Source organism: Boleophthalmus pectinirostris, unplaced genomic scaffold (genome assembly GCF_026225935.1).
Source record: "Boleophthalmus pectinirostris isolate CB_2022bp ecotype Guang Dong unplaced genomic scaffold, ASM2622593v1 HiC_scaffold_18, whole genome shotgun sequence".
Classification (NCBI taxonomy): domain Eukaryota; kingdom Metazoa; phylum Chordata; class Actinopteri; order Gobiiformes; family Gobiidae; genus Boleophthalmus; species Boleophthalmus pectinirostris.
Window position 1 is genome coordinate 28,545,645 of NW_026571133.1, and position 27,694 is coordinate 28,573,338.

The window sequence follows — 27,694 nt, forward strand, 5'->3', positions numbered from 1 at the left end:
CAATTATGCGTCTTTATAAAACTAAGATTTTTTTATGCTCTCATTGTTCACTTCGCATCCTCACAGATACCTGCTATGACGAAAAGGATAAAACATTCATCGCTACAAAATCCCATTAGAGTCTTAAAAAAAATGTTTGCAGACTGTTTGCTGCTGATCACACATCATATACAAACTGTTGCACTCTAGGAAGATAATTATGTTAAGAGAAAAGCAAAATAAATTAAAATGTAAATTCTGAGAGATCATGAAGAAATAATCTGATAGGCTTTCTAAACTTTTGATACTTGTTCAAAGTTTCAAAATGACGACTTGACATGGGCTGTTTTGCAAATTGTTCTTTTGTCGATATCATCAGTGAGGTCAGGCGCTCCAGTGGTTCTCTCATAGATTTAAATCAGTTCTCTCAACAGACGTGTTTGTTGACTCACATTCCAATTCTTTTCTGGGGTTTATTTTTTCTCTATATATATAAATTCCTGGGGCAGATTAAATTGTAATGCTGCAGGTATCAGTGTTGTCCCGGGGGAGTGACGGGCTTTGTCTCTGCTAGATCTGCTCACCGTCTTTTCACCTGACTGCCGGCACCTCCACAAAGAGAATTTTTAAAGGCACATACCGCCCTGCTTGTAACCGGGTAAATATCTTCTGTTGGCCAGACTCCTCTGCCAATATCATGCTTGGATGGTATTCAATTGCTGTTGTGGCGCACTTAGGTTAAAGGGTGTTTTTAGAGTGTGGAAGTAACATTAATGTGTCTGCTATGATAAGCTAGAGTGTAATTATCATGTTCCACTGAGATTATCTCCAGTGAATCAGATGGGTACTTGATGAGAACAAACACAAAGTGCAGATTGTGTATTCACTGTTTGTGGTGCATTGATTCTCCCTGTGTCGCCAAATCCTACGCTCTTTCATCTGGAATTAGGGAGGTACTCATGATTTTTCAGATGCTAATGGTAATTTGTACAGCTCAATTGTCAGCCGGGCCTGGTTCATTGAGTAAATGGACTCAGTGGTGGAACAGTGACACAGAGAGAGTGTTTACAATGAGTGAATAGTCCAGACAAGCACAGATATGAATGAGCAGTATAGTCTGTGGGTGAAGGTGAAGGTGAGGGGTGAATGTCATTACAACACTGTGAATGTGTCTATCTTAAGACTTGAGCTGCCACTCCCGTTCAGTGAGCAGAGTCAGGTGAGAGGCATGCTGGGACCTGTTCGCTCTGACCCATTACCTCAGTCCCACACAGGCACCTCAGACACTCACTTTTTCTGTCTGTGCTGGCCCTCAGTACACAGTGTTTGTGCATTAAATGTATCATGAACTCCAAACAGAAACCCAGTGCATAATTCTTTACATACTTGACCACCATGTCACTAATTTGTTGCTTCTGGTTTTTGGACTTTCTTGACGCATGTTTGACGTGCTTGATCATATCAGGATCCACATTTGACTCCATGTATTCCAGATGTGGAACATGAGTCACTTTAATGATGTAAGCACAATAGAAGAGTTGGACTATTAGGTTTTACTGTAACCTCTGAGAACTTCAGAGTACCTGCTGAATTTCTACAGATGTTGTATGTTGCCTAGCAACTGTTTTTACTTCCCTCCTCATCCTGTTTTCCTCCTTCTGATTATCACTTTTTCTTTCTTTGTCAGAATCTACACTCATTTCTCCCTCTACGGGACTTGTCACTGTTAATCAAGTTACACTAGAGACACTACTAAAGCAGTGAATGCTTTATTTATTTGCATGTTAATAATTTAGCGCGAGGCCCATCTTTGGCATCTCCCTGAACACTGTAAAAGCCACTTGTCGTTGCAGCTTCATGTTGTGTTGTAGTACTGAGCAGCCTGGGACCTTTAAATGCATCTGTGCCATTGTAAACAGTGTGTACCTGTAAACAGTATGTACCTGTGCTCAATGCAGTGCATGTGTGAGTGTCAGCAGAGGAGCCAGGCATGATGGAGGCTCTCTGTTCTGTGATTGGCAGGTCTATCTGTCACTCAGCCCAGGGGACGCATGTTGCTCTAATTAGGTGGCTTGGCTCGCTTACCTCACAGGGCTGCTGCTTTGGCACAACACTGATCAGATGATGTCCCTTGTTTTCTGTGCTTGTAAAGGTGACACCACACAGCACTAGTATGTCTCACAGTCTAACATGAGTCTGTAGCCTTTACACCTGCCTCTGCCTCTGTAGCTGCACTAATGTGCATCACTCTTCATTTGCAGTGTGAAATGTGAGAGGAGAGTGTGACTCCTTCAGGGTTAATTTGATTTCAGTGGGTTAATTGATGTATGGGAGTGTCCCTGGCCCCAGATTTGCCTGGCTTTGGTGACTCCCAGCATCAAGAATCAGAGCTAACCTTCACAGTCATATCAAATAATTTGTTGTTCATGAGATTTCCTATCTGATGAACAACATAATGTTTACTTTACATTCATTTTGTCTTTTTCCTCACTTTGAATTCGAATTAATGTTTTTGCATGTGCATAATAAAGACAACAGTTCTTTTAGGCATCAGAGGCAATCCTAACACAGCCCAAATATTGGCAGCATGTCAAGAGTCTGAGCAGATTTGACATTGATGAGAAAGCTATGCCTCTCTGACAAGCTAAGTGTTTCACTTGTGCCAAAGAAGGTAAACTGCTGATACAAGCTGTCTCTCAATTGCCTAAAGTGGCTCCTTTGTCAACTCCCAGTTTCCACTCTGTTCAGAGACTCCCACAAAAGTAGCATCTCCTTTACACGGTATTCCCATATGCTCACTGTCAGCTGAGGAGGAGCTCTAGGCACCATTCACTCAAAACCAGTTTTACACTCAACCCCACACAGCACTGATGTAACACAGGATCTCTCTCTCCTTCAGTTATTTGTTTAAAAAAATATATAATTCATACCTAAATAAATACATCTTTGATCTTTGCAACCACAGTGCACACTTTCACTTAGGTCTGTGCAGCTCTTTAAAAGAAAAATATCACTATTTGTTTTGTGCTTGTGTATTGTTTACATTCAAGAAATTATTGTTAACCATTCACAGTGATATTGATAGAATAAAAGACAGAATTGAAAACTGAGATTCTCCACTCTAAGGAAAAAACAAAACAAAAAACGTGATACATTTTTGGCATATTGCCCAGTCCTATTTCCACAAAAACTGAGCTGAGAGAATCTATAGCACAGTAGCAGGATTGTATCATTGTCTAACATGTTTTATGGTTGTAATATTTAGGTGAAACATTTTCCAAACCTGGGCCAATGACATATTCTTATTCATTACTGTCTTGCGCACTGCACCGGATGCTCTTTAAAAGGATTAGGCCCATTATATGTGGACTGCACTTTCCTGGTTATACACAGATGAACATTTGTTATGGCAGTGGAAGGAAGGGTCCTCTGCAGAGCTCGCTATGTTGTTAATGGCTGCCATTCATAGTCCCACATGAGTTTACAGTGTGTACATCCTCGCCAGAGAAGCTTTGTGCTTACAACATGAAAATACTGTTCCTTCCTTTTTTGGCACTCAGTTTGTAGTGATGTAGGCAACTTTGTGATGTTTTAGGTCCCTTGAACTTTTCTTCCTGTTTGTTGGGAGAAAATATACCCTTTTCCAGGCCAATTGATAATACAGTTGACATACTTTTACCCACACATCACAACATATTCTAATAATATTGTGTACTGACTGTCTTATGGTCTCTGGCCTCTGAGTGACCTGATATTTATTTTGCACTCTTATGCATAATGGATTTAACATGGTATAAAATATGTGTATTGTATTATAGTTGTTTGTTTATTGTACAAAACAGACACACGTACCAAGACTGTAGAAGGGTGCAGTTGTAGCTGAAATTAGAGTGTGTGTGATGAAAATTCAAACACAGGGAAACACTTTTAGATTACCACCAGATGATGTCAAGAGGTGGGGTGATTTTTTGATCCTGTCTAAATGTGTAGACTTGTGAAAATATGCACACATGAAACAAAACAAAACTCATAAGTTCTAACCTATAGTCATTAGACACAAGGCACACTTAAAGGTGCACTATGTATTTTTTCACTTTCTTGTTTATATGGATATGTCATTGCTCTCTTTCAAATGTTCCACAACATGACATTAAACAGATCTACCTTACATGTATTCCATTACATGTGGTTTTATTGCTCAAAAATACCTAGAAAAGCAGGAATTCTGACTGTGAGCAGGATTGCCTCTCCACAGACCTTACCAGTAACTTGGCTTGGTAACTGGTTTGGTCACCTTTAATGCCATACTGTGAAATATTTCAGACATAGTAATAACATGTCTATGGAGAAAAGCAGGTGGCATTGGAGGTCAATATTTATCATACTTTCTTAGTACTAGTGGTGACATTTTGGTTATTTTTCTGTACTAACATTAGATTTGAGCTGTAGAAGGTTGAATTATGAACTTCTATGACTCATTTTAGACACAGAATAACTACTTAAGTGTAGCATTCTATTATGTATTCATGGCAGCTCATATTTTTTTAAACAGTTTTGTACATTTAGAATACATTTGGGAGGATGAATCAGCTTTATGATTTTGTGTTAATATTACTGTTTAGTGTTTATATTTACTTACATTATATCACACTTCCAAATTTGTTATTGTGACCGACCTAGTATATAGTGTATATTGCCATCAGGGATCTATTTGTTTTTCATTTTAGGTCATCTGGATTTACACTTCATCCAGTCATTTCTGTTAAAGGCAGGACAGTATGGCGCAGCTTAAAGTCCTCACCCTCACATACACTTTTGATTACTAGCACATGTCTGTGGCTATCGTCCTCTGACCTCTCCCAGAGCACAAATCACAACTTCTAACATCGGCTTGGGCTCAGCTCATTGTCAGGAAATCATCTTAACCCTCTGTCCTGAAGTTTCATATTTTACACAGTTCTTAGAATGGAAACACAATTATTGAATAACACAGAGGCTATAGGCTCTATTCACACTTATGCCACAAACCAGGAAGACGTTAGGAAAGATGCGATTACAACTTCTGGTGCAGTTATCGACAATGGCTCACCTGACATGGATCTATTAAAACCCATTGGAGTAAATGTGATCAGCTGTAAAATGAAGACTGCATACACATGTGCTGTTTGGAATCATCTTGAATTTGGCGCCTCATCTCTTCTAATTGCATGTAGTCAGTGCGCTCGGAGTTGTGCGTCAGTGGGGTAATGATAAAAACTGAGGTATGGTTGTAATTGTTGATTAGCCGAACATGACGGAACGCTACAATGACATTTAGATGAAGAAAACTGAGCCTGGGAAGTTGTAATCACATCTTTCCAAATGTCTTCCTGGTTTGTGATGTAAATGTGAATAGAGCCTATAGTGAGGCAGATTTTTTTTGTGCTAAATAGTCTACAAATACAATCCATATCCATATCTAAGTGCATGTGCTTTTCTGGTGTAGGGTACATCCGTTTGTCACAATGGAGATGCTATTGCTTTGTCTGGAATGTTCCAAAGTATGGCGTTAAACTTATATATGTCCACGGAGACCAGCAGGTGAAATCATCTTAAACCTCTGGCCTGAAGTTTCATAATTTACACAGCTCTTAGAATAGAAACACAAACAATCATTGACTAACAAAGAAGCTATTGTTAGGCAGATTTTTAGTGCTGTTTTGAAAAACAGTCTACAAATAGAGCCCAAATTAATTGTAAAAGCTAATATCTAATCATGTTCTTTGTGATTTAAGTGCATGTAACGTTTCTGGTGTAGGGTCCACAGCCTGTTTGTCACAATGGAGATGTTATTGCTTTGCCTGGAATGTTCCAAAGTATGGGTTAGATTAAACTTAATTAAACTTAAATATGTCCATGGAGAACAAGAGATGAAATCATCTTAAACCTCTTCTCATATTTTACACAGTTCTTAGAAGAGAAACACAAACAATTATTGGCTAACACAGAAGCTATTGTGAGGTAGATTTTTAGTGTTACTTTGAAAAACAGTCTGCAAATACAGCCCCGCGTGGTTCTGCTTTCCCCACGTTTTCACCAAAACATAAAGAGGAATAAAAATGCGTAGTGACGCGATGCTGGCTGTATTCAGTAGGCATTTGTGACAGTGAGGCAGCGCTGAGAGATGAGAGGAGACACAGACGAGCCAGATAATAGAGGTGACAGTCAGGTCAAAGCTTTGGTCCAACTCCGCGGCGGAAGGAAAAGCTCTTGTTTTGCTTGCCACTCGATCAGAAATTGAACCAGTCATAGACCAAGAGGCTTTATTGACAGTGTCAGAAAAACATGTTGTACCATGTGTGACCTCTTGGTGGTTTATACTCCAGTACAGTTTGAAACAGTACAGTATAATAAGTATGCAGTATAATGGTAATAAGACAAGCACAACATGAAATTAAACTTAAAATTTAACTGTATTGTGTATGTATTTCGAGTTATTTTGATTAATATATTTTTCTGCAACATAAAACTTTTGAAAGAAAAATATAGTGACTAATGATCATGTAACGACAATCATGTAGCGATACTTTACAATAAAACTAATTTGGTACGATCGCTCTAAATATATATATATATAATATGCTGATTCCTGATTAACTAATACCAGTGTAGAGACTGAAAACAGCATTTCTTTAATTAAAGCAAAAATAAAATTAAACAAAACTGATCCAAATGTGTTATGAAGCTCTTATTTATGACCAGAAAATAGATTTATTACATTGATTTATATACTATACTTGCATATTGACTGAAGTGATATTTGGAAGCCAATAACTGATCCAGTAAATTTTTCAGTATTGGCGCTAATTGGTGCATCCCTAAATCTTTTTCAGCCTCTCTGATTTGCTGCAGACACAGTATCTCTGCTTGCACTTGTGTTGCAGACACAGTTGTTGTATCAGTTGATTTCACACACTTGACAGGTTTTTCCCGCCTTCTATTAAATGCTGCAAGTGCTAATGCATTCATACAAAATATAACAATATCCTTTGGATGCATGCTTCTTTTTGTGGCTGTTTAACTGCGCACAGAAAGCCAAACCATCTGGCACAGAGCGTTCTTTAAGGTTGACCTGCGTATAGCTGTCAGATGTGGATACATATGCAGTGTGAAACATGAAACGCCCACAAAAGCAGACATGACGGGCAGATCTTTGCTGTCATCACGAAAAAATAACTGGACATCAACCAGGAAATCTGTCTCTCTCTCAATGAGTCAGGGAGCTGGGGTCTGCACACTGTCACAGTAGCTGCAGTACATGTGTGTAAAGGGGAGCATGTTGGGAGGAGGGCTGGCTCCTAACATGTGACCCACTATATTATATTTAGATAATTCATTCTGTCTTCTTTTTTTGTATTGGACTAACTGTATATATATGAATGTGTGCCAGGAACAATCCTGCTCAGACGTTAAGGAGGATGTGAGATTAGAAATAAAGACTTTGAATTGAATAAATACAAGATAGATTTGTTTTATGCCATATTAGGGGACATTAGGGGAGATGGTAGACCTTCTAGAAAAGTTACATGGTGCACCTTTAAATGTAATTGTCTGAAATATAAAATGCTTTTTATTCCACACAGCGAAGAATAATGTAAAGCTGGTGTCAGTTACCCATAGAGTTTACTATTTACATAAACGTGTCAACTTTCTTCTGTAATTAACTGTGTATAGATAGTGAAGATTATAGAGTTGACACTAAGACAGTCAACCTCATGTAGCCATATAGCCCGGTTTCTAAGATATATTAGTTTGCAGATTTTTTTCTTTCTATATGTTTCAGTTAAAACAAACAAACAAACAAAAAAGGAACCTCCAGGAAAAGAAAGAAATGTTTTATTCATTCTCTGGCTGTCTTACAGAGTACATTTTTGCAAAAAACAAATGATAAAATATTATAGCTTGGCATATCTCTGTGACTGCGTAGCGTAGATTTGTTTCCCCTCCTGTCATTCCTATTCAGCAGGCGTAGACAGCTGTGTCAAAAATACAGAACAACTTTTGACACTGACAGGGAGTGACGAGGCAGTGCGAGCTGATGTCTTCCTCTTGGCTTTAGGAAAAACAGCATTCTTGACCTTGTCACGGCTAATTTTAGAGCTGGACTGATCACAGTGCCAATGTATGTGCCCCATTACACACATTGTCATTACAGGAAAGACATGCTTGTAATTCATTATTAGATTGGGCCCAGGGATGTCACAATATAACACTTAAGCTTTATAATTATTAAGATTATTAGGTTTTATAAGAAACATCACAATTTTAGAGATTATTATAGAAGATTATTCTTGATTATTGACACCACAACCAAATATCAGTGACATCTTTAATATTATTTTCATTATATTGTTTAAAAGATCTCCGCTGCTCTAGTATGTGACCAGCTGTCTGGAATCAAACTTTCAGAAGGATTAATTTAAGTTATGTTTAATAACATAAACAACTGGATAAGGACAGCTAGATTAAAAGTGTGTATTTATGTTTACATTTTTGGATTGATTGAACTGAAAATGACTTCATTTTGCTTCTAAAATTAAGTAGGTATTATTTTGTACTTCTTATATATCTCAAGAATCTGTAAAATTATTTAAAAGCTAACACTGATAAGTAAATGACTAGTTGAAAAATAAATTGACAGCAGATTGTCTACAGACTGAGATTATATAAATATTGCAAAATTGATCAGATTCTGCATACATTTCATCTTTTGGCTGTCTTCTAAACATAATGTCTATCTGCTTTGTGTATCCTTGCAGTTAAAGTGGCTCAGTTGCTGGACTTGCATCACTGGTTGCCAAACTAGAGTCTTGTAGCTGAACACAGGAGAGAAGGGCAGTGTGATGTGACAGTGGCCAAATCCTGCTCAACATTCCCCTCAGTGCACCCAACTCACTCAGGCGCAAACGCAAACAAAACAACACAAACACCACAACGTTCATACTACCACACATTTAATTTCATTTACTAACTTCACATTATAAAATCACTTCTTCGGGGGTTAAATTATGGCACTGTTTTCTGAAGCTTATGAGAAACTTTGTGCCAGTTTTTGTTTCATGTGGATAGCCCCAGTATTTATAGGCAAATTCTACCATAGATTAGTTACCTGTCCTCCAGCTCAGTTTTAATCAATGGTTATTCTAAATAGACTGTGTCATGTGAACTATACACACTCTTTTTTTTAAAATAAACACCTTTCTCCATTTGATTCAGTGAAAAGGAAATCTGCTCCTACCCTTGACCCCAGAGCTACTACTTCTTGTTGAATCTCTCCTCCTCTTTGTGTCTCTTTATGCAGTGGATTTCCAGTAGTTCAGTCAAGGCCAGACATGCCACCTTTATTTACTTATTCTTTGTAGTATTCTGGTTGCGGGCATGTGTTAAATACAGTTTACACACTGCACATACTCAATGGTCATAGTGAATGGGAGGCTGGTGTTTATATAAAACTGGTTTTTGTGAGTCTTAAAATATTGTGACAAATTTTTATACATTTCTTAGTTTTTTTTACCACTCTGATGAAGGACTTCTACTTTTGATAATATAATACAGAAGTATATTTATGGTACAAAACTGCTGTGGTAGTTCTTATTGGCCATAGAGTGATGTCAGTGAAATCTCTTTATAATCCATAACAGTAGGTGATTCGGTTTAAAACTTCACAGAATTTATTAATGCAGTGGTCAAAAATGTTAAGAACTGAATAAATGTTCTTTTATGAAACACAATTCACCAATTTAAACACCTGTAAACAAAAATGCTAAACAATAGTATAACATACCACATTTGACATTTAAACAAACAGAATCTTCCACAGTAAAAAGGTCAAGTTGAGTTACAGTGTGACAGCGAATGAATGAAAAAGAACAAATACATTTCACATAACACATCCTAATGTCATTGTCTCAGGCTGTGCTCTTCTCTTGCAGGCGGAGTTGACTGGCATTAAATGGCGCTGCTACAGTTTTCGCGGAGGGGGCGAGTATGGGCCTGTGATCTCGGCTCCGGCCCAGGACGACCCGATTCTGCGGAGCTTCATGCGCTGTGTCCAGAACAACCTGCTGTGTGTGTGGAGACGCAAGATCAAGCCAGATGCCAAGGAGCTGTGGATCTTCTGGTGGGGAGAGGAGCCCAATCTCTCAGACGTCATCCATCATGAGCTACAAGGTGAGCAAAACACACTTCTTTCCTCAATTGTTTTCCATGCCATTACTCTTACTGAAGAGCCAGTCACCATTTACGCTCAGTTTAGACTTGGTTTGACACATGGTATATTTTTATTGGTGTTGCGCTGGAATATATTGTGTGGAGAATAATTACATTACTGATTTAAAGGAAGGCTGGGGGAAGTAGTGAAATTTATGTTACATGTTACAGCTAGATGTAGTACATAGCTGAGGGCTTGTACGAGTGTCAGATGTGTATTGTGGAGAATGAGCAGCTCTGTCTAACACACACCAGTGCTGTTTTGTGTCATGTCGAGCCAAGCTGTTTATTCTGCCTGTGTTTGTTTAAGACGTGTACACTGCATTGATCTGTTTTCTCTTGTTTGCTCTTCATATAGAATCTATCTGAATGGTGTTTGCACTGTGTTTAAGTGTTTGTATGGAGCTGTGATGAGGCACACAGCACTGGAGGAGACTTCCACTATTTACTGCAGCCACTCAGTGTTTATGTGGTGTGGAGTGTGAAGCAAAATTACACACAGATATCTCACTTGAAAGAGTGCTGCTGTCAGCACTGTTGTCCCTATTTATAGAAACATTTGCATTATCTGGCTGTGCACGTCTGTGGAAGAGTTGTATATCGAGTGAAACCTTCACATAAGGTTTGGAGGGAAAAGCAAAGGGATGGTGAGCTTCAGTCCAGAGAGAGATACAGAGATAGGGGAGAAAGACTGGATTTTATTCGTCATTTGTTAAAGATGGTGGAGCCCTTTGAGGCAGTGCTGCAGAGGTTTCCTGCTTACGCATATGTAACAGAGTAAGATACATAGTCCATTACATGTGGGCTTCTGGAGTCATTTCCCAGAAATGCTCACGGTGCACTCCTGCAGCAATATTTCTGTCTGCTATAGATTTGCTCTTCAGCTGCTTCTATGGAGCATTAGACTAATTCCTTTGTTGGCTTCAGTGCTTGTGTGAACTCTTTACAAGGTGAGCTATGTGATGTGCATGAAAAAATATATTGTAAATGTTAAAGTAACTTACATTAAACTAATCACTGGCAACACAGTGAATATTAGATATCCTTATGATCCGGCATGTTTGTGCTTATTAGCATGCTGCCAAGGCTGGAGACTGGGATAGTCACATTTATGAAGTTTAAGACATAATTCCAGAATAATATGATCAGATCTGTGTCTGCTGATGTCTGACACATCAGATCAGACACAGAATAAAGTGAGAACTTTCTCACCCTGAGCCATGTACCAGCAGTACACTGAGCATGATAACAATTTCTATTTTATTGCACTTCACAAATCACACCTGTCTGACTCCAGATTAGAGATTCCCACAAATATTGTCAGTCGTAAGAAAGCCTATTATTTTTAAATGCTTTTTATTGACTGCTCATTTGGTTTTAGCAGTCTCTCATTAGATGTAGATTCTGTACAGTTTTTTAACTGAAACACTGAGAGGCTAGACTGTGAGTAGCAATAGTCCTTAACACATGCTGAACACAATGATAAAAAGAGCTTCTGAGCTTACAGGTCTCCTCTGCAGTTCCTAATAGAAGATCTAAAAATACCATTTGGGTTCCTCTCAATTGTTTAAAAGTGATAGTAAGTATTCAGTAGTTATTTTCTGTTACCTTTTGATCCACTGTGACCTTACTCTTCAGCAAAAGGTTTGTTTCACCAGATGTCTCTCCCGACTCACATAATTGCATTGTATGTATAAATTAATTAATGAATTACCAGATTAAATTATTTATTACAAAAGACATTCATATAATAATGGTTTTATGCTCAAAGGTGTGTTTAAGATGCTAGAATACATCAATAAATGTTTCATGTTTACTACATGGGTTGTGCCATTAAATCTAATTATCTAGAGGACAGGTAATTACTCAATAAATGTGTTTGAAAAAGAATCTTCACTGATGCAATGCCATTCAGATATTAAATGAAATCAGCCTCTATTCACCTGTTAAGGTCAGAATGGCACAAAGCCAATGGCTGCTCAGAGGCAATAACCCCGAGTTTAATTATGACTATTCACTCAGTGTTTACACAGGCAGAGAGCTCCCTCTCTCAGCCCTGCCTTAGCTCAATGTGGTGCAGTCACACCAGCCGTGTTATGTCTTGTTAATGTTATGTGACCAAATACTTTCCTTTAACTGGCTAGTTAGATATGCCTAATAAAAGGCTACTGCAAATACAGGAATCCTATCCTATATTTGAACTAGGTACGATATATGCAAGCAAGGAGGATCATTAGTTAAACACTATTATACATTGCATGGGAATTTAAACATTATTTTATTTACAGATAATAAAGCTTTGCACAACTCTTAATTTAAATTAGTTCAATTTAAGTTATTTGTTTTAGCTACCGTCATAGTGGTATTTCTGCATGATATATTATGTTCATTTTATGTGAATGCTTCCTAACAGTTTTAGAGGTAATAGGAGAGGTATACTAAAGCCAAAAGAGTGGCTGGTGCGGTCTTGACTTCCTGACAGTTGTGCTGTCATATTGTTGTTAACATTCAGGACAAAATGTTCAGTGTATGGCAGCTGCTTTCATATATTATTCTAGTGGCCTGTAATGTACATGAAGTGAAAGCATGATGTAGAGTTGTAGAAGAAACAGGATTAATGCGCTGAATGGGCTGAGTCATCAGAGTGTTGCCAGCAGAGCCACTCTCAAAGTGACATATTTTGAGCAGCACTCACAAATATGTGCACGAAGTCCTACATTCGGCATACACGCAAACGGTTGTTGTTAAGCAGAGTGTCAAACTACGTCACCATCTCACTGCAAACACAAGTGTGATTCATCTCCACTAATAATAAGACTGATTTACCTAACATATTAGATCATGTTTAGGAAATTGTAAAGGTACTAGGAATATACTTCTACAGTGTATTCTCATCAAATTATTAACACAGTTTTACGAGTAACTTAATTAATCACTTATAATAGAACTCTCATGACAAATTCCTGATTAGACTTTCAATATATATTTAAAATGTAGGATTCTGTTGCACATTGTAAACAACTCCAGGAGTGTTAACTTTTGAAGGAAGACTGAAATATTATCCGATACTGAGACATGTGAATTTTGTATAAAAAGTCAGGATATTTTGTTGTTTACAGATGACATTTTACTATTGAAAACACTGCAGCCTTTGTGTTTCTATGATTGTGAAAACTCAAATCACAATTTCAATTTGATTGTGATATATTATGCAGCTCTTATCTTTGCCAGTCTCAAGATGTGATAACAGACAACCTTTCCTTCAGGAGGTACTTTGTTGTATGACAAATTACAATGTAAAACAAAGAATAGTGAATCGTTATCGCTGATACAAGATGATCTATCATAGGCCCAAAGCAGCAGACCTCCAGAAACTCAAGTTGGAATTAAATAAGCAAATAACAAATCTTAATTGTTGATTGTATAGAAGAAGGTTGGATTGCATTATATAACAGATATGTGAACACGTCTGAGCAGGAAAAGACAAGGGTTACTAATAACATTAATGGCAGCTGTGAGCCATAAAATATATCTTTAAGTCGTGCCTTTGAAGCTCAATGTTAAATTGCAGAGGACTGGTAATGACACATTGAAATGAATTGAGGCCATCATTAATGCTATTAGATTACACTTGTGCGTTCCTCGCTATGGCTTGTCAAAATGTCTGCCAATGAAAAATGTCCCGGTAAAACGCAGAAGGTGGTTAGCCCTTTAGAAGTGGCATATTTAAACATGGATTTTAAAATGGTCTAAATGGGTGTGAACTGGCAGAGCTGGGTCTGACAGCAGTGCTTAGTGTCTATTAGAAGGTCTAACTTCTGAACAATAAATCAGTAACAGGCTGGAGGAGTGGCCGCTGTAAATGGGGTTTTAGTCTCAGCATCACATTACAAAGGCTCACACCATTACACCTACAGGAGTAAGTGAAAGTAATGGGCTTCTTGGCAAACACTCCAACACTGGTTTACTGCAAGGAAAATGATACATGGATTGTTTGAAATATTTACTGATGAAGAAGAATGGTGTGATTGCTACACAGCTTTGAAAGATCATCTCAGTGAAATGAACTTTTCACTAAGTATTACATGAAAATTAATATGGGAATAAAGTTATTCTTTATTCCTACAAGCACAGTTTGAAATTTTACATATAAAATTATATTCCATGTCGCTCACTCTAATTAACATATCAACATTTGTTCATTAACTGATAGACAGAACAATACTTTTTCAGGTCTTCTTTACTTTTCTTTGTGAATTGCACCAATTGCACTATCAAGTATATAAGTAACATCACAAGACTTATTTTCAGATACTAACTCACTTTTGTTTCATTTTGCTATTTATTTTTTGCAGTTCATGTTTTTAACAATAGTTTTCATTCCAAGAAATTGATTCTTCTGCTTTAAGGGCTGTTTATCATGATGTTTTTTGTAGCAATGTATCACACTTTAAATCACAGTCATGTCAAGAGCTTAGTGTTGGTTTAACTGTTTTGATAAAAGCATACTAGTATATTCTGTTTCATTTCCACCATACAATTATTAGTATTATATATAAAGAATCACATTAAAACAACCATCTTCAAATGATCAAACACATTAGTCAATCTAAATAGGCCCTTGAATGCACTATGAGTTGAAAATACATTTATTAAACACGTGTCTTTCCACCAGATTTCCATCCTCTACTCTTTTTCTCCTAGAGGTTTCTGTAGGGCTTTTCCTTTGAGTCTCCAACAAATAACTTCTTCTATTGCTCGAGACCTCACCTTTCCAGCGCACTCTCCAAAGACGGCACAAAGATAACACAGAATCAGACAGGGTTTTCATCTCTGGCAGCAGCTCCTCATGTGTTTGCTCTGTGTATCCCAGTCAAATACATGTCCAACACCTTTCACTTCACAAGACTCTGCTCCATCAAATATGATCAATGTACTGGCGAGGGGAACAAACTTAACCTGCCCTGTGACAGATTTTTATGATTCTCTAATCTGGACTTCATTTGGTGGGACAACTTTTTTGGTGGAGGGTCTTTCACCTGTTTGTCTTTATTGGAGATGCTTTTTAGAGATTAAACCTCAAGAGAAACAATAATAGCCTACATTACATGTCAGATCTGTGGTTACGCAACCCTGTTCAAAGAGAGAATTGTTGTGTTTTGAGCAACAGAAATGATGAACCCATAATGAATAAATGCTGGATAGATGTGTTTAATGTGGTACTACAGAACATTCCAGGCAAAGCAATAACATCTCCATGGAGACAAGCAGATGGTGGACCCTTCATCAGCAAAGTTGCGCAAATCACCTTTAAAACATTATTTCAACAAAATAAAGGTGTTTTCATATAATTTTATTTGTCAGATAATCATTTCTGTATACATTAGAGAGTTTTTGCTTGGTAACAGTTGTGGAATTCCCAAGATTGCCACCATGATTTCCAACCAGGAAGTAAAAATGTCCAAATTGGAAAAAAAGTGTAAATGTTTGTTTGTTTGTTTCTTTTTTAGATACAATGATAGTAGTAACAGTGTTTTAGTAAAGGGAGTAGTCTAACCTCTCACAGGCACTTTAAAGTGATCTCCCAGTAAAACCAGTTCCTCCTGACCCTTTTTCCATTGTCCTGTAGTGGTATAAGGTACAATGACATACAATGACGAGCAGCGCGTCTGTGACTGAATTTGTATGCATGGCGCACTCTATAAGGACTCGCGGTCATGACCTAAACTCCTACCCACCCTCTGTTCGCCGAAGCCGTTGTCCAATTATTTATGTCTTTCCCTGCTTCGGCCTTGCAGTCCCCTTTTTGTCCCTTCTCTGTGAGTCATTGACCATCTTCAATTACATTTGTTTTATGTGAAAGATATTTTAATATTGTTTTATGTCCTTTTAAAGTCTTTCTCGGTTATTAAATCTTATTTGTTATCATGGCAGAGGATGTTGAACCACTTAATCTGCAGCTTGTTCCTGTTAGAAGTGGTGAGTGGTGAGATCGTAGTAATTGTGGACTTTATCGTGCAGTATTATTATTATTATTTAGGCAATCACTGAATAGCAGTTTTTAGCAACAATACACAAAAATAATAGTCTAGTTAAAGGTTGCACTATGTTACTTTTCTGAAGAGTGTACCTGCTTGTCTATGGGGAAATGGCATAGCATTTTTTGAATGTTCCATAGTACAAAATTTACAGGTCCTATAGTACACAAAATGAATTCCTGTAAGATTAAAATCATGTTAGAATATTGTTACCTCTTCAAAAACATACCCAATATTGTGTTTTGTTTCATCAACATGTTTGAGTGATCCTGCATTATTAGTCTATCTACATCTACAAAGCTTAAAATGCTCTGTTCCACCTTGTAATGTCACAAAGTAGTAGTTTTCAACAGCTTCTTTTTACCTTTAGTTCAATACAGACTGGCAATTCTAGGGCTAAAATCATCCAAATTATTCTAGTGAAGGTGGATGGAGTTTAAAAACACACTGGAGCTCTGACCACATGACATCACAAGGTGGAGTGTTTTCCGTTTCAGAGAAGAACTCAAGAAGAAGCTTAAATTTGCAGGGTTTGTGTGCGAAACATGCGTGAATGAAACAAAACACAACTCCAGGTATAAAAAAATTGCGTATTATGTACCCTCACCAGAAAAAGTGATATAGTACGCTTTAAGATGAATTCTTTACAGCTACACCTAGGACTACAATGCAAATTATTAAAACATATTAGTATTTTTATTAGATCTCAAGTCTCATTGGAGACTAAGAAAACAATTTGACCTGTATCCATTTTTGCAAAATGCATTTAGTTTATTACAATATTACATCAACAAACATTCAAAATAGACTCTAAATGAAATCACAAGCTCTATGTTCACATTATAACCCTAAGTAAAGTAAACCCACATTGCCAAAATAATATGACGAGTTAATGAATCTTAAGAACATAAAATCCCTTAGTTATTTTTACCTGGCTTGTGTTCTATTCTGAGAAAGAGGTGTTAACAGTGCATTAACCTTTACTGTGATTTTAAACTCTGCCTCTGCCCTTTCTTAACTATAGGTCTTACATTTTCTCTGCAGACAGTGTGTGCTCTGATACTCTAATTTAAACTTATTCTTTGGCCATTACTGTGAATAAAAAAACATCAAGCCGATTGCTTAAAATGGAAATGTCAGTTTTATTTTGTCAGCCCACAAAGTGCTCTGTTCTCAGTGAGACGAGATGCACAATTATAGGTTGGATTTCGAAATAGTGTGGGAGCTGGTTAGGGCTTCCTCTGTAGCGGGAGAGAAAGCGTGCCTGATGACTTTGATAATGCTGTAGGTAGAGCTCCTGAGCGCCATCAAAGCAGCGTGTGGTCAAGGTGAACGCCAAAGCAAAAGAGCCAGACGTTTTTTCTGTGTCACAGGTGCTGCTGCCGGGAGCTGTTTTTCTCAACGTAAAATTTGTTATCTGCTACAAATCACAGAGTAGGCATAGTGCACGGGGAGTACAACGGATGTTTCAAGGCTACGGTTCTTAGTATGGTCATGACATGCTACTTTAGTCCTGGTTTCGAACTGGTTTAGTCCTAACCATAGAGTGTATACGAAGAGTTCAATTTGTTACCATCTTCCAGAGATATTATCAATGGAAATCATGTATAGTGGATTTTATCAAGTAGGGGTCGAATAATATTTTGATAGCAGTAAAATGCATTTGGCTTTTGAAAATATTACAGTACTAAGAGTGAACTATAAGCCTCTGAGGATTTTTTCAAATGGCACTTATTTGTTTTTGCAGATTAACCCTTCATATATAAATGGGCATAGCTAACCCAAATAGGAAGTGTACATGGGAACGCTTCCGGCTCCACTGACTGATGATCACCCCTCTCTCTGTGACTGCTGCAGTGAGCTTTGTCATTTTGGTTTTAAAATGTATGTATTAACTTAACATTATCCTTTTTTTAAATTTTGCTATTTTGTATTTAAATAAATTCCTATTCCTAATATGGATCTCAACTCCAAATTCACTCATATAACTGCTAGGCTCGTGAGCTTCATTTAACTGGAGCTGAACACCGTATGGGTGACGTCACACTCCCTTAGTCCACTTCTTTATACAGTTTATTATTATTAAACATTTTATTTATCTGTGCCTTTAATACTCAAGTACACTTTACAAAGGACAACTCTTGACACATAAAAACAGTAGTACAGAAAAATGAACAGTGAAATCAGAGAGACTAAGCAATCCTGAACAGATGGGTTTTGAGTCTGGTTTTGAACATGGGAATCCTTATGAGTCCTCTTGTCTAGTCTTATAAGCTAACTATGGATGAAAATTGGCAAAACATATTTACACACATCAAATGAAAGCTTTTGCTAAAAAATTACAAGAATAATTTCATTTTTTTTTTTTACATTAAAACGATTAAAAGCATTTCAGAACATATAATTATTAGATAAACAAGATCTCATGCCACAGGATAGCACAAGACAACATTGCCACAAACAAGAGACACACATGATTTTTTGCATGTTTTACACCTCTTGAGAAACTGTGGTTCCAAAAAGCAGTCCTTAAAAGACAGCCAACTTAAAATTCAGAACAAAATGATTAAGTCAATTCAAAAAGTTAATAGTTTTTGCCGTATGCCCTTTGGAGATCTAATTTGCAGTGGATGAGCGCTAGTAATATGAATAGATTGACCAATATTTAGCGACGCTCATTTTAGGTAATAATAAATCAAAACATTTGGTTGTGGTGTGAAATAAATCCTTTTTCGGAGGTGTTGGTTGTTGTCATTCACGGCTCAAGCTGCCTGTGGAAATTAGCAGACAAAGTGTAATTAATTTTTGTTTCTAGAGGGCATTCAGGGACATGCCTTCAACCGCTGCAAGTTTTTTTTTTCTTTCTTGAAACTGTTGTACAACTGAGAAGAATACAAATAAGGGGAAATCCAGCAGAAAGACATTTATGCCAGAATCAATCCTAGCTCGAGGTTAATGTTGTTCCAGCAAGTCTTAACCACACTGTCTATGAGAAATTTATGTGCATATTTAATTCTGAAATCGTCTGTGCAAAATCTCAAACTAAACTGCACACGGGAGAAGAAAGATGCTAATAGCTACGTATATCATTTTCCATCAGAGAAGCACATCGCACGCTGCTACTTAAAATGATCTTATTTTGACAATGCTTTTTGGCTTTCATAAAAATTACCATTGAAAAGTGGGAACAAAATGAGAAATGAATTAAATCAAAAGTGAGTGTGCGTTATCAGCTGTGCGGTTGGCTGCTGCAACGGAGATATGCCACCAACAAGTGGATTAGAGCGGCAACGCTTATGAGAAAATAATCAAAGATAATGGAATTAGCTGAATAGAATACAAGTGAATTGGACATGACTTGAGGCAAAGAGTTTAAACAAGGGAAATGAACAACAAAAAGCAAATTGCTGCCAAATTTGATGTCTTTTGCATAGCGCTGCAGGCTCGTGTTGTATAAGGATTTTTAGGCTGTGACAGGAAATTTGTGCTGTCTCTTTTGTGGATCTATAATTGACCAAAGTGTGTGTGTGTGTGTGTGTGTGTATGTGTGGGCTGGCAGAGGTCATGAGGTAATTGTCCAGTGGAAAAATGTTTGCCAAATGTGTGTGTGCATGTGTGTGTGCATGCGGAGCTCACCTCTGGCTCCATCTGTCCACGTCTGCCTGTGAACTCCTAATGTGGCCTGTGGAGACAAAGGCTCTGCACCACGCACCACCTGCTTCAGGATACAGGTTAGCTCCAGGTTATTATACTGCCATAGATTTGCAGCCATGTGCTCTCATTTATTCATGCTCCATGGATAATTTAGTGTCTATTTTAGGCAGCTGCTGTGGCTTCTAGTTTACCATTAAAATTGAATAAAGGCTTGTTTTGACACTTAAGGCATCTAGCTGATGTTTTAATAATCTCATTCAGGTTGGTTTGTGGGCTGAGGGCAGCTAAATGTTGTAGCCACAGAAATGTTATTGTTTAAACACAAACAGGCAAATGTGTTCACTTTTACAACCACAGTTTTTGATCTGTGTAATTTCAAAGCTACACTGTGTAACTTTTTAGTGGGGGTGTCATCCACTTGTTCTGTTCAGTGTAGATGTGTTTTTGCTTTGCCGAGACTGTTCCACATTTTGAATATAGTATTAAGCATAACTATCTTGGTGGATACAAGTAAGTAAGTTACTAGTCAGATCTGTGGATGCATGTTTTTTCAAGGTATTTTTTTGTGTCAATAGAACAAACTGAACAAACTGTAGAACATTCAGGCAAACCAATAACATCTCCATAAGACTAGCAGGTGGTGAGCTCCCCACCTGACTAGAAACACATGACTGTTTACACTTTTGACCTGTGCATTTCCCCATGCTCTTATTAAAAGTTATCAAAAGCTTACCTAAAAGTTTAAAGATAACCCTCTAATATATCTTATCTCTTTGTATATCAACAGTTCATTTGTGTAATAGTGATGCATTGAAGTGTATGCCTCTCAAGGGTTGAGGTTAATCCTTGTATCAACCAACTGCACTTGACTGGGATTCTCTTGTTCTACACAATATTCCTGACCCATTATCTTTGCTTTAAACGGCCCAAAGAAAATGTGCAACTCTGTATCTGTGGCTCCACTGAATGAATAAATAAATATGTCCTATATCTCAAGCTTTTTGTCAGTTTCTATAAAGCTTCCTACTACCATTCTACTCTATAGTGATGCCCTGAGTGGAGCAGGTCGCAGGCTGGAGTGTTTTGCTCGAGTGCACCTCCTCTGCAGTTGTTCAGAGCAGAGTCACCTACTTGATTATTACAAACGGCCTCTTAGCTTTCCCCCTGAGCTTCCTTTGATCTGTGTGATGGCCAGAATGAGTGGCTAAATGGACTCCAAATGCTCCCATGATGAGAGATGGGGACTGTTATCTTGTGTAATTATAATTATTATCAAGGTAACTTTGATTTGATGCATGCATGAGGGCGTGAAGTTGTCCTTTTTAGCAGTGGACGACTAGGGATGACATGATATCTCATTTAAGTGTCAAAATTATTCGCGAGATGACCTAACAACAGTGAAATCCTTAATTTTCTTTTATTCGCACTAATAGATAAGATAAGAGAACCTTTTTCTGTCCCACAATGGGGAAACAGCAATAAAAAAATATGCAATAAAAAAATCAAGACAAAAACTAAAATGGACCTATTACACAAAAGTGACCTTTTAGAGCTTTTAATGTCATTTTAGACCAATATTGCAAATTAAAATGTCCAAATTAGCAGACACGAACTAGAATATTGGAAATACTTTGAATTGAATTAAGATACATAAGATACATATTAATGAAGTTCTATAATACAGGGTAAAAATGACTATAATTATAGCAAAAATGCAATCCAATCCAATACAAAATACAAAACAGTTACAAAGAGACATAACACAGAACAGTAAAAGGACAAATTAGAAGTGTTCACAGATTTGGTTTTCCTGTATTCACACTTTAAAGTGCAGTTTGAATGTACACAGAGATGATGAGTAAAGTGAATGTGACATAAACAGACAAAAATAATCACTTTAGATTCACTTGTTGAGGTGTCGGTTTGAGTTAAAATACCCTAATTTTGCTTCTAAAATGGCCACTGTTATTGTTTTAGTCCTGAATAACAACAATGATCGATGAACCAAATACTCTTGACATGCACTATGGACAAGGTGGAGGAGACTGGTGTCACCCTGCACACTGCTAACTGTGTGTGTGACCTGATAATGTGGGTGAAAATGGTCATTCTCCCGCCGAGGGCCCATCCAGTAACCCTTTTAAGGTTATGACTTGTAGTTATAAATCGGTGAATAGGAAGTGGATGAAAGCCATTAAACATTTACAAGACAAGTGCCACCCGACTCAATTAGGGTAAAATAAAGCAGCAAGTGAACACAGAGTGAATGAGAACCGGGATACCTCAGTGAACAGAAGTGTGTCTTTTCAAAGGGAAATATTCATGTGAGTAAAGAGTCAGAGCCATAAAGGCCTATTTCTGTAGCACAAATCCATATGATTTACTGCAGTGTAGTTTAATATTAGAATAACTGTGCTGTGACATGTGTGGATGTTTTCTATTGTAACTATGTGAAATTTATGGTTTATGCTAATTGTTTTGTATGTTATTTTCTGATATGCTCTTCTTTTTAATCCAGACAGACTAAATCTGAATTAAAAGTACTCTGTCAAACAGAAGCAGCCATAGTCATTAAATGTGAAATGACAAAAATGCATAAATGACTATCACCACCCCAATTCTTTATTGTTTAAGCAATAATGTTGTTTCCTCAGCAAAACCATAGTTTTGGTTATGTTATTTCATTCAAACATGTTTAACACACAATCCTGCGTATTTATTTTGTTTCCTTCTCTCAAATTGAAAATAATCTGTTCCACCTTGTGATGTTATATGGTAATACAGGAAGTGCTCCACTGTGTTTTTAAACTCCATGCACCTTCACCAGAATCATTTGGATGATTTCAGCCCTGTAATTGCCCATCTCTACTGAACTAAAGGTAAAATGCAGCTCATAACTTGAAAACTATGACTATGACATCACGAGGTGGAACAGATTATTTTGAGCATTTTGAGCTGTAGACAGACTAATTATAAAGGGTTACTCAAACATGTGTGAATGAAACAAAACACAACCCAAGGTATGTTTTGGGGAGGTAACATTATAACATGGCTTAAAGCTCACAAGAGGCAATTTTGTGTAATATAGGACCTTTAATAAAAGTCTTATCAAGTTATTCATTTTCAACTATGAGTAAAAACTTTTCTAAATATAATAATTTGACATAACACTCAGTCTTGTGCCTCCAATAAGAAAAAAATAAATAAAATTTAAAAAATCATGTTGTCAAATGACTCTCAGACAGCCTTTTCTGTGTCAACAAGTTTTGCTTGGCAGGGGCTGTTTCCTGTGACGCTGGGCTCTCTCTCCACCCTCCTCTTCCTCCTCCTCCTCCTCCTCCTCCTCTTTTTCCCTCTTCTTTTTTACACTGTGTTGTGCTGTCTTGTTTTAATTCTCATTTTTGTAGGCTGTGAATGTCTGCAAGCACGCTCACTTTCTTGGCAAATAAAAGGTGTGGGTGTGTGCGTGCCAATCATGGCCTACTCCAATCTCCTTTATTCCTTAAGGGTTTGTCTTAAGTCTCTCTCTCGCGCTCTCTCGCGCTCTCTCTCTCTTTCCCCCCTCTCTTTTTTTAGAAGATCCAGTTCAAATACAGGGAATGAATAATTAGCCTCCCAGATTTTGGCTTGAATTTGGAAGTAGGTCGCTGCCTGACACACACACATACATACACACACATACAAACACAGATGCACACACATACACACACTTCTCCAAAAGGAACAACCACAGTGAAGGAATGTTGCTTTCACCTACTGAGGGACATTGCGTTTGACTTTTTTGCCCCTGTCTGGCTTGTTCTGGCAAAAAAGTGAGTCAGATGTGGTAGGTGCCAAGTATATGATTAGAAAAAAACGCAAGAAGTTGTAGGAGGAGTAACATGATCTGTAGTTGGAGGGCAAAGGGTGGGGGAGCTTGTATGTGAATGGATTTAAGCTTCTTGGTTTGTTTTTGAGTGAGATTTTGGACATCTGCACTTTGAATTTTTTGTTTTTCAAAAGTAGCAGCAAGCAACAACACGTGTTAAAAAGGGTGTTTTGTTTTAAGAAATGCTCACTTCACACTTTGTCTTCACATCTCCAGCCCTGTGAGGAGTGATCAGTCTGTTCTTCAGTGCACACAGCATGGACAAATATCTCCCTAACAACTTTTTTTTTCTAGAGGAAGGAAAAGTTGTGTTTCCAAAACTTGCAAGGAAGGGTTGAGCATTTTTGAATCCTTTTCGGGCTTCTCTCCTCCCCTTGCGGGTTGTCAGGGCGTGTCCACTGACCCTTTGACCCAAAAAGAGTTTGTGTGTGTGCCGGGTGAAATGGTAAAAGGGGTGAAGTTTCCCAGCTGCACTGAAAAAAGGGGGCAGGGCGAGGGGGGATGCCAATTTTTCTGAAGCAAGATGTGGATTTCTGAAAGCTAAAGCACATGCTAAAATAATGAGAGCTTTGTGAGGAAGAAACAGTTGGAGCAGAAGAGGAAGAAGCGGCATTATTAAGGACAATCTGTACTGATATGTAGTGAAAGATTTGAGGAAGTTAACAGTGGAAAGGTGGGGCATAGTGAGGCTGAGGCAAAGGGAAGTTAGACACAGTTTGCAGTGCTATTTAAAGATGTTGTGTTCAGAGAAATACTCCAAAACAAATAGTGAGTATTTAAAGCTTGCTATTAGCCACAAGGGTATCTCTGTCTGTCTTGTACACTCTAACATATATAACATGACTCAGATCTGTGTTCTTTTAGAGTAATATTCATGTCTTACATATTTACTCACAACAAGGTAATAAAGTGATATTTATGAACAATATTCATTCTATTAATTAATATTAACTCCAAACAGTAGAAAAGTCAGTAATATTTTGACAATTATATTTTGAAGTTAAAGTTTATTTTAATATGGGCTGATTTTATTAATCCCGAGCAGAGGATTGGATCGGCTGGTGTGTGAACACAATTACATTTTTATATTTTTACCTGCTATGAGCTCAAAGCATAGTGTTAAAGTTACAATTAAGCACCTGCTGTAAGAGATTTCTTGATTAAAGTTCAAATGCTTCAATTGTACCGAGTTCTGAAGTACTTTCCATCCCTGCTGTGTAGTTATGATATGGCGAGGCAGAGTAATGTTTCATCTCACTGGTTTCTGTTGCGCAGTTAAAGATTCATGATGTATCTCATTTTTAGAAAGACAGACATGTTTTGGTAAAATCTTGTAGACATCTGTTTTTGAGGCAAATCTGAGTGTGTTTATCCATGTGTAGTATAAGCAGCTCTGAATACGGCTGCACCTTTAAACAGGATTAGATGGGATGAGCACTATTTTGTCTCCTTCCATCGGGGCGTTTGAAGGCGCGCCAGCTGCCTTTGATATGTGCACTTTGTGAGGCCTCTTAGCCTGCATCAAGTGACTGCAACAGCCAAATTGATTTTTCCCCTGGCGTTTTTATCACCGCCATAGAAATGCTGATTTTGTTGGAGTAACTACACAATCAATGTTACCAGCATAACATTTTTCCTACTGAGAGTTACAGCTGTTAGTTCAGTAAGCTATTAACGAAATGTAACTTTTGGACGTTTTAGTCATTACTGAGTGTAGAGGCAGTAATGGACAGTGCTGGTGCCAGAAAGAGGCTCTCCACAGTGCACCTGATGGAGAGTAATGCCTCCCTCTGTGTGTTGGCTTACATTGGTCCAGCTGCAGATCCACAGCTATGCTCTGTCATGCCACACCACTACATTCCCACAGTCTGTTCCTACGAGCTGCTCTTTCATCTGAAGAGTCCTTTTAGCCCTAATCTTCTCCCACCACACTCCGCCTCATGTGGCCAAGGTCTCCACAATTATGTCCCAAATCTGGTTTAGTTAGAAGCATTTGCACGGCTAAAATGATCATGTGAGGGTTCAACAAAAATGTGTTACAATCCTGAGAAAATGGCGCATGCACACAACAGAACAAAAGTCTAAATAAGACACACCTGGACATGATTTACAAAAAGCACAAATTGATTTTTTTGGTAAATAATCATACATACGGTTCAAGTATTTCTATCATTAATATAAGCTTGTGTACATTTGTATAGTGTCCATTTTTCAACAATATAACTGTATGTCTGAAATTAATATTTGTGATATTTGTGAGAATAAAAAAGGTTAATTTTACAAAATACTGCAAACTATTCCTACTGTTGTAAAAAGCATATACCATGTGGCAACCTGTGATCCTGACTTCCAGAAATCAAAGGCTAACATTATGTGTTTGTTAATATGGATGAATGTGTGTCTTGTTTTAGTTGTGCTCCTGGCCTGAGCCCTTGTGTAAAATACATTTTTAATCCTTTAGTAAATAATCTTAGTTTTACTTATCCTCTTTATATAAAGGATACAGTTTTAAAAAGACAACATTGCACAACTTTTCCAATAAAGTTGTGATAATACCTGGTTAATAACACCTGAGGGAAGGCATTAGTCTTTAAATACCACAGCCTATATATATTCTTGTGAAATGGATTTGCCCATTTCAAAGTAACAATGCATGTAAAATGAAATGCATTATTCATTAGCCATAGTTGAGTAAGTGGTATAATAACATGTGTGATTATAATAGCTGTAATTGTGTGTATGGAGTGGCATGTGTAAATATCCATATAAGAGGATGGCACTATACTGATGATGAATGCTCTTGTGCATTTCTCAGGAGTGTCATGACTGTACCTCCTGCTCCGAATTATGAATGAGCTCAGACTTGTGCTGCCTCCTGTGCAGACTCGCATCAGGAGGTGAGCTGTGACTGTCAGCCTCACCCCCCCATCTCTCTCTCCCTTGTCCCCCTGTGGCAGTGCCCTGTGGAGGCTCTCATTGGCCGCTCTGCCCCCTCCTCAGTGCTCATTCACTCCTAATGAGCTGCTCAAGTGTGCACCGCTACATGAGGGTCACACCACACGGAGCAGACTGTCTACACCTCCTCCTGTACACCTCTGACACTGTATTTACGCCTGGTGTAATGGCCCTGTTATAAAGAACAGTGTCGCTGTTTAAGTCAAGTGTCATTAGTGTGTCTGAAACTTGTAGGAGATATCATTAAAAGTAGAAGACCAGAATTTTGACGGAGACAAAGTAACTGTTTTAGTGGGTGGATTTTCTTATACTACTCTGTTTGGATTTACAGTTTGAATTACCTTTTCATCAGTTTTCAGTTGCATCATGACTCATAGAAGGTAGTCCTATGGTTCTTATTTGTCTACATCAAATAAGGAAAACCTTAATCATAATTATTAATACAGGCCCAAACACATGATGAATACATAACACATTTTTAAAAACACGTTTCCCTACCGTTTAAGTTTTATGATGCAGCACCGTTGTTGTATGAGAAATAAATCAATATTACAGTTTTAAACACAGCTGTTGTGACTCTGTCCTTGGCGTAAATACTGGTTACAGCTCTGTGTTTGGCACATCTTGATCATCAAAGACATGATCTCTTCTTTTCTCTTTTAACAACCCTTTGAACATCCCAATTCTATAAAAGACCATGTGATCTAATTTGAAAAACAATGTAAGATTCCCTGTAGGTGTTGTCATGTTTTAGTTTGTTTGAATTGGGATAATACAAAGTAAGAAAGCAATAAACAAGGAAATTCTTGTGTAGGCTATGTAGTTTATTCACGACAAATATTTATTCAAACATTCACCTACAGTTAGACATAGAGAAGTCCCAAGCATGTGCCTATTATTTGCATACCATGAATACAACATATACTCACACATTTGAATATGCAAAAAGAAA

The 27,694-nt window shown here is 37.6% G+C and overlaps 1 protein-coding gene across 3 annotated transcripts in view; it reads left to right on the plus strand.

The window, feature by feature from the left end:
* The window catches only part of LOC110160474 (mediator of RNA polymerase II transcription subunit 13-like), a 70,384-nt gene that overhangs the window by 6,655 nt on the left and 36,035 nt on the right, over positions 1-27,694 (plus strand). For all 3 annotated transcript variants that reach the window (XM_055153986.1, XM_055153984.1, XM_055153985.1), the window contains exon 2: positions 9,951-10,188. In XM_055153986.1, the coding sequence (XP_055009961.1) occupies positions 10,059-10,188 (130 nt within the window). In that variant the 5' untranslated portion in view covers positions 9,951-10,058. The remainder of the gene's footprint in view (positions 1-9,950; positions 10,189-27,694) is intronic.